The sequence below is a fragment of the Octodon degus genome, unplaced genomic scaffold, assembly GCF_000260255.1.
Source record: "Octodon degus isolate 3935 unplaced genomic scaffold, OctDeg1.0 scaffold00287, whole genome shotgun sequence".
NCBI classification, from domain to species: domain Eukaryota; kingdom Metazoa; phylum Chordata; class Mammalia; order Rodentia; family Octodontidae; genus Octodon; species Octodon degus.
In genome coordinates this window covers 25,022-33,251 of record NW_004524863.1, presented here as the reverse complement: position 1 = coordinate 33,251, position 8,230 = coordinate 25,022, and the positions used below count along the sequence as shown (strand labels likewise).

Below are 8,230 nucleotides of genomic sequence, written 5' to 3'. Positions count from 1 at the left end.
CTGGTCAACAATGCAGGCATATATCCCGGAACAGGACTGAGTGAGTGGCAGAAGGCTGAAGACTTTATGAATGTCTTCAAAGTGAACCTCTTTGGTTTGACCGAGGTGACCCTGAGCATGCTTCCCTTGGTGAGGAGAGCGAGGGGGAGGATCGTCAATGTCTCCAGCATTGCAGGAAGAATTGCTTTGGGTCCTGCATCCTACACCTGCTCCAAATTTGGAGTTGAAGCATTTTCAGATGTACTGAGGTAATGCTATTAAGGTGAAATAAAACAATTGAGCATTGCACATGTCTTAGATAGAGATGGTGCTACATACTTTCACCCATCTTGCCTGATTTTCTCATTCCTCAAATCTTAGTTCACAGATATGATTACTATATGAGTCTATTTAATACAGGCATCTGTGGCTCAGCAGCACTCCTGTTTCCCAGAGGTCACCGCCACAGCCAAGACTTGACAGAAGCACATCCTCCCCCAAGGTCTTTGTGGTACTTCCCACATCAGATTGACCTTTTCAGATGTGGGGATTTGCAGGCATAAACCTACCTCTTAGGACTGTTTTCATTGTTTTCCTAGATTGAAGTGTGCTTTCCTGGCATTGTCATGTAAATCTAGGAACTGTCTAATTTCTTCTGTGAGCCACTGACTATTTAAGAGTGTATTTTAAAATCCTATATGCATTTGCATAATTTCTGTGATTATTTAGTCTTTGATTCCAGTTTTAGTTTATCATGATCTGATGATATAAATGGAATTATTATGACTATATTTATTTACACATGCTTTATGAGGCTTTGCAGTCTATTTAATTTATTTATTTATTTATTTTCTGCAGTCTATTTTAGATGAAGTCTCATGTGTTACTGATTCCATGTGCACTCCTTTGTTCTTGGGTGAAACTTTTGTAAATATACCTTAAGTCCATTTCCTTGAAGGTGTAGTTCAGCTGTCATAATTTTCTGTCGATATTTGTGCTAGTTGATGTATTTGTGTTAGTGATGTCTAGAGGTCCTCCACTATAATTGTGTTGGTGTTTATGTTCAGTATGTACTGAAACCTCCACAAACTGTGAGGTAAATGAATCTTTCCTTTCTTAATTTGGGTTTTGGGTACTTTGTCCCAGCAATGAGAGAAAAGTAACTGAGACAATAGTTTTTTAGAAAATTCAGTATGGGTAGGAAGATTGCTTTTTGTTTTTTTCCAAATTCAAACACTTACTCCAAGCTTTCTTAGCATTTAAAGTTTGTGTTGAAATTTCTGACATTGCCAGTAAAGCAGAAGAGCCAATACTATTATGGACTACTGGACTCTTTTAGAATGTTTTGCTGAGTTAACACACTTATGATATTCAAATGATGGAAGCAAACAAGAAAGGGGATACACATGAATGTCCATTTTTTATGTGTGTATTCAAAATGGATAGGATATGTTAAGGTCAGTGAAATCCCATCAGGATTTATCCTGAGATCCTGTACCTCAGATTATAGAACATTTGTCAGTGTCAGCCATGTGGATGAGTCACAGCCATTGCTTGGCCAATGTGCTCTCTGTGAAAGCCTGAGAGAATGTTTTCTCTCCATGTGACTCTCCTTAGCCACACTCTACATCATTGATCACTTTCCTCTTTGGCCCCATAGTCTCCTTGATCAGAAAATTTGGGACACTACCGAGTTACATGACATTACAGTATAAGTTCTCGTATGTCCTGAATCTTAATTGACCTTGGAAAGCTAGGGCCAAAATGTTAGCTTTCCTTGCAGCCTTTCATTTTCTCTAATTTTGGTTTGCAAACTTTGGTTGTTCACCCTCCAGAAGAGAAACTTATTGTGATTACCATATAACCTAGGCTGGTAAGCTTAAGGCCACTATCTGTCTGAATATCAAACAACTTAGGCATAACATGGAACAGGTATTTTTCATCAAGTCTTGATAAGTTGAACTTTAAGTCCCTACAGAATATGATGAAGAAACATTTAAAAATTAGAACATATTTTCAAAAATGGTCATAAAGAATTATATACTTCTTATGTTTACACGTAAGCCCAAAAATCTAAGCATATACAACCTTGAAGCAAGACAGTCTCACAACATTCCTTTTCCTGTCTCTTGCCTTCATTCACCACCTGCTGCTTTTTAGACAATCATCTACCTGAAAGACAGCACAGCAACAACTGGCATGTCATGACAAGAAGTCCGTATTCAGAAGTTCAGAATGACAGGCACTCCAAGCATGAAACTACCACCACAGATCACCATTTTCAGTGCAGTTGTTTAGTTAACAGGTATCAGTATATATAGTTAGTCAGGGTGAGAATCTTTCCAATTAACTGCTAGATTCAAAGATCTTCTGGAGATTCTCAGGATCATTGCCTTGCCGATCTTGTACATATAACTGTATGGCTTGACATTGTCATGTTTCCTAGCTCTTCTCCTTTCCCTCTCTTGATTAGTTAGTCCTCACATTCTTGCTTTCCTTTTACTTGTATTATACCTTTCTATTTGTATTTCTTCTTTTGAGTTCTTATACTAGGGAAAATATATGATATTTACACATGTGTGGCTGTTTCATTTCTCTTATGAGTATATCTTCAAGTGGCATCCACTTCAATATAAGTGCTTCGAGTTTATAATTCTTTATAGCTGAATAATACGCTATTGTGTAAATATATCACATCTTTTTCAACCATTCCTAGGTGATGAGCATCATGGTTGTTTCCAAGATTTGGCTATCACAAATTGTGCTGCTATAAACATAGGCACGCATATATCCCTATGAAATGATGTTTTCAGATGCTGCTGGAAAATTCCCAGTAGAGGAGTAGCTGGTTGAAATGGGATTTCCAGTCCAACTTTTCTAAGAAGTCTCCACACTGATTTCCACAACAGTTGCACCAGTCTACATTCCCACCAGCAATGGAGAAGGATTCCTTTTCCCGATAGCCTCTCCAACATTTGTTGTTGGGTGATTTCTGTATGATAGTCATTCTTCTTGTGGTGAGATGATATCTCAATGTTGTTTTAATTTGCATTTCATGCATGGATAGTGATGTGTAGCATTTTTTCATATATTAATTCGCTTCTTTAATTTCATCCTGTGAGAAACATGTGCTCATCCCAGATGTGCATTTCTGTTCTGGGTCTTTAAATTTTGGGACCCTAGTGTTTTTTAGTTCTTTATAAATTCCAGAGAGCAGACCTTTGTCTCAGTACTTATTTGTCTGATTTTTTTCCAAATTAGCGGGTTGCCTTTCACTTTGTTGGCAATTTCTTTTGAAGTGAAAAAACTTCTCAGTAAATCTTTTTTTTTTTTTTTTTGAGACAAGATGTCACTTTTTAGTTCAGGCTTGTCTTGAACTGACAGTGCGGCACAGGTTGACCTCCATGTGCTCAAAGTTGTGACAATCTTTTCTGCTTGAGCATCCCTAGTGCCAAGATTACAGATATGAACTATCACACACAGCAAAACTATTACATGCCACAAATTCCTGGCAGTTTGTTCAAATACATTGTTGAGTTTCAAAACTAGGGTTTCTGATTTGACAGGTCCAGCCTAAGGGTTGCTATCAGGTGAATTCCTGCCAAGTTTCAGATTTTTTTTTTGTATTTAGTACAGGGTCTACAGGGTCTCACTACACAGATCAGACTCATAGTGATTCTCCTTTTTTCTGCCTCCCAAGTGCTGGGATTACAGGTGTGTGTTACCACGCCCAGTCTCAATTTCTGTCTTAGCATGTCCCAGAGGCTGGGTGTCAGGGCACGTTGAGGTTCGAACTCAGTCCCTGCTCCTGGTTGTACAGATGCTTTATTCTGCTGAGCTATGTGGCTGGCCCCTCAAGGAGTTTTTGATGCTGTTGCTGCAGTGTCCATACTGGGAAAATGACTGCATAGAGGGGTGTCCTGCATTGTGTTCTCTCATATAGACCATTTTCTCAGATATTTATTCTTGACTTCAGATGAGGTTCCAGCTTTGCCAACATGGCCACATGTAATGTGAGGAGCACCCCTCATCACAATCCCTGAGCACCAGTAGCTTCTGGGAGGCAGATAGCTGTCTTTCTTCCCTGGGTGCATGTTGTGCTCTGTAGGGTCCTTGCACAGAGTGAGCTCCTCAGGGGGATTTCTGTACAGTTTGTTGACCTAACAGGAGCTAGTTTTGGTGGTACTTGACTGTGGCAAGCCCAGCCCTTGGGAGGCTGAGGCAGGGACTTTGCTGTGAGTTTGAGGTCAGCCTGGACTCCAAAGTGATTGCACTCTATAGTGAAACCCTGTCTCAAAGCAAAGCAAAGCAAAGCAAAGCAAAGCAAAGCAAAGCAAAGCAAAGCAAAGCAAAGCAAAGCAAAGCAAGCAAAGCAAAGCAAAGCAAAGGAAAACCAAACAATCCTCCAAAAGTAACAGGAATATTCTGAAATGACTCATGACTTAGAATTTTTAAATAAATATTGATATTTATTCTGGCCCCTAAAATATAAATATGTACCCACAAACATTAAACAAAATTAATTTACAAGAAAAAAAGCAAGGCACAATGATTGCATCTCTCATGCCCACAACTTATTCCACAAGTGGTTACTTATAACTCTTGAAGGTGACTCATTTTTCTACAGGCCTGTGCTTTTGCTTGGGCAGCACACTTCATGATGTGGCACTCCTCCTTTTTCCACCTGGGGATTCCTCTGTATCATTCAAGGCTAAGCTGAAATGCCTTCTTCTCAATGAAGCCTTCCTGACCAGGTCAGGATATTTCTCTGCAACACTTTTGTACCTCTGTAGCTCCTTGGATACCTCCCTGTTTTTCTTCCTTCTTTCTTTTCCGTGGTGGTGATTGAACCCAGGACCATTTTACATGCTAAGCATGTACTGTGCCCCTGGGATATGCTCCCACACCATGTAATTCTCTTAAGTCATCTCGCACTTGTGAGGTTACTTATTGGGCTTTCTCACTGTGAGTTTTTCATGGGAAGAACTGGGTCTGAATAAACTGTAATTGCTTATGTAAAATGTTTAGCACGGTGCCACTAATAATCAGTGTGGATTTCCTATATTATAATTGGTATTTGCCATACTTCCAATGTGTACAATGGTGGGTATTTTTTTCTTTGGTGAAGTCAGTCAGAATTTAATGGTCATGCTATTTGGAATAACTGTGTCTCAATTTTTGGTCCTCAGGATGTTTAAATGTTTTGTTTCTCTGTCTCCATTCCTTTATAGTTTTCTTATTTTCTCTTTATTTTTTTGGTACTGGTTATTAAACTCAGGACCTTGTGCTTGCCAGGCTGGTGCTTATACTGCTGAGCTATCTCCCCTGGCAAAAATTCTGGATTTTTTTTGTATTGGGAATGAACTCATGAGTTTGCACTTGCCATGCAGGTGCTGTGCTGCTGAGTTATATCCCTGGCTTCCTTTATCTTTTAGGATATACAGTTAAGATTTTAAAAGAATAATTTTGTGGCATTTTGTATTTTCTTGCCTGAGAAAATTGAAATTGCCTTATATTTCAATTAAAGGAGTTAACTTGATGAATCTTGTTTCAGGCGTGAGCTGAAAAGTTTTGGGGTGAAAGTTAGCATCATTGAACCTGGTGGCTTTAAAACAGGCATGACAGATATGCAGAGAATGTTAGAGAAGATGGAGAAAATCTGGGATGACACACCCATACATATTAAGGAAGTATATGGACAGCAGTTTTTTCTTGCTTGTAAGTTTTTCATTCTTTTTTTTTTAATAGGAAAAATGGATACAGTCATATAAGAAAAGGAAAATGGGTTGGTGAAAAGTGATTTGCAGAAATAGTGAGAACAATGGTCTTTAAAAACCTTTTGTAGAAAAAAAAAACCTTTTGTAGGACCAGAGGAGGTCAGTAACATCCCAATATACTCGTGGTTTGGCCCTTTCTGTCATTCAAAGAACATAGACAAACCCAAATGTCAATATTACCCCTGTCCTGACCTGTCACATACAGACCTGACTCTCTGGGCACTAGGGGTGTTCCATACGCAAAGCTATGGAATCTCTTGTGATGAGAATAAAGCCTTTTGAGTGTTCTGCAGGCCTGACATGAAGTGTCCAGTCTTCAGGGAGTCTATTGTTCTGGTTACAAATTGTAGGAGGATGTAAGAATATAAGTGGGAAAAAGACCCTGCTTGTAGGGTCTAATACACCATTTCTGGGGACTATACTTCTCATGTACAAGGTCACAGGGCCTTGCAGGGGTGACATGATTTTCATGGAAGAACATTGTTCTGGTGATCTATAGGAGTTGATAGTGTGGATTGGAGGCAAAGCTGTCCTTACAGTGCAAGGAAGTCATCGTGTTGGTGTGGGTTTATACCTCCTTTGTGAAGGGGAGCTTTTCCTTCACACCAGAGTCAGCAAATGGCTGAGGCTGAGGAGAGCAGCTCTCCATTCCATTGCATGTTGTGGTGATAGCAGTAGCCCAGGCACCAGCTTTGGGAGATAGCGCAGTACAGAGAAGTGGAGAAGGGGAAGGTCCATGTAGAAGACTCCTGACCTAGACACTGTCTTCTGGTTATGCTGGCTTAAGAGATCACCAGCACCAGAGAAGAGGGAAGTTGGATAAAGAAAGGCAAACCAGAGAGTGCTGGAGTCTTTCAGAACTCCTCCGAGTGAGGGAGGGAAGGGTTTCCCAACCTTCTAGAGGCTGGTTGATCATTGTTAACAGGTCCTCCTCAATTCAGGTTCCCTCAGTGCTAGGAAACTTGCTTCTCTCTGGATAGGTAGCATTTTGAAATAGAAATCAGTAGGAAACTAGTAAAGATAAAATTTATCAAAGATGGGTTTACATATTGGTCCATGGATCAGATATTTACATCAGTGCTGTCCAGTAGACACAGAATGTGAACCACACCTGCACTGTGAAATCTTTCTATAGACAGTTAATTGTAATAAGAAGAAGCATGGAGGAGAAGTGTTGCTGTGGAGCAGACATGTATCTTCTTTAGGCTCTGGAGTAGATCTGAGCTTTGTAGGCAAAAAGACAATGAAAAATGTGAAACTTTTTTTTTTCTGTACAAGAGATTGAACTTGGGACCTTGCATGTGCCAAGCAGGCACTTAAGCTACTAAGCTATATCCCAGGCCCAGTGAAATATTTTAATACTATTTTTATTTTATCCAGTATATTGCAAGTGCTGTTATATAACTACGGCTAATATGAAAATTCACTATTCTACATTTTTGAAATTATTCTTTGCAATTACTATTTATTTAAACTTATCTGATGTATCAAACTAGAAGCGAAGTTTTCCTAACAAATACATTTGTGTTAGTGAGTTAAAAAAATATATTTAGTATAGCATCGATAGGGTCTCAATATGTAGATCGGACTTGTAGTGATCTTTCCCTTTATAGTCTCCCAAGTGGCTGGGACTACAGGAATGGGCTACCTTGCTCAGCTGCAATCACTACTTGGCATGGCTCAGCTCGGCAAGGCACGGCAGAGCATAGCAATGCATGCTGGAGATCGAACCCCCAACCCCAGTTTCATCCTAAGCAGGCGCGTTCATCTGCTCAGCTATTTGGGAGGCCTTTGTAATAGTGATTTTTAATAAAATGTGTAGCTGTCAACTGCATTGTTCCTAGTAGCCCCAACATGGAAACTATGTAAACATCTTTGAGCTGATAAATAACATACACCAAGAACCAAACAATGCAGTGTTATTTGGAAATATAAGGGAGTGAAACCCTGATATGTACTGTGATAGTAATGAAAAAGACAGCTTGATGTATATGAGATGCCCAGAGACAGCAAAGCCATGAGGACAAAGAGGAGATTAGTAATTGTCTTGTGTTGGTTGATAAGACAAGAGAACAGTTACTGATGGGTACAATTTTTTCTTATTGTGTTTTTCTTTGTGGTGGAAAGTAAACCCAGGGCTGTGTGCATGGGAAGCAAGTGGTCTCTAAGTGAGGTACATCTTCAGTTTCTTCTGAGAATGATGATAATGTTTGAAAATGAGATTTTGATCATGGTTATGGAAGATTGACCATAAAATGGTATCATTCATTGTACATGATAAATGGCTGTATATTGTGAAGTATGAATTATAACACAAGATCAATAAAAAGTTTAGGTCCTTTTCAGTTAATAGTGCATACTTATCCAAAACAAAACCAACCCTCGGGCCGCCCCCCACCACTCCTCAGTGCCTCCCCCACCCCGCCCGCCGAGTAGGATTTTCTGCCGAGTTCCGGGAGCCCCCAGACCCAGTC

At 39.7% G+C, this 8,230-nt stretch overlaps 1 protein-coding gene across 1 annotated transcript in view; it reads left to right on the top strand.

Moving 5' to 3' along the window:
• Positions 1 to 7,566, top strand: part of LOC101575303 (17-beta-hydroxysteroid dehydrogenase type 6-like) — a 17,666-nt gene extending 10,100 nt beyond the window's left edge. Inside the window, exons 3-5 of the mRNA XM_004647107.2 lie at positions 2 to 248; positions 5,534 to 5,697; positions 7,379 to 7,566. Of these exons, the coding sequence (XP_004647164.2) occupies positions 2 to 248; positions 5,534 to 5,697; positions 7,379 to 7,566 (599 nt within the window). The remainder of the gene's footprint in view (position 1; positions 249 to 5,533; positions 5,698 to 7,378) is intronic.
• The last annotated feature ends 664 nt before the right edge of the window (positions 7,567 to 8,230 follow it).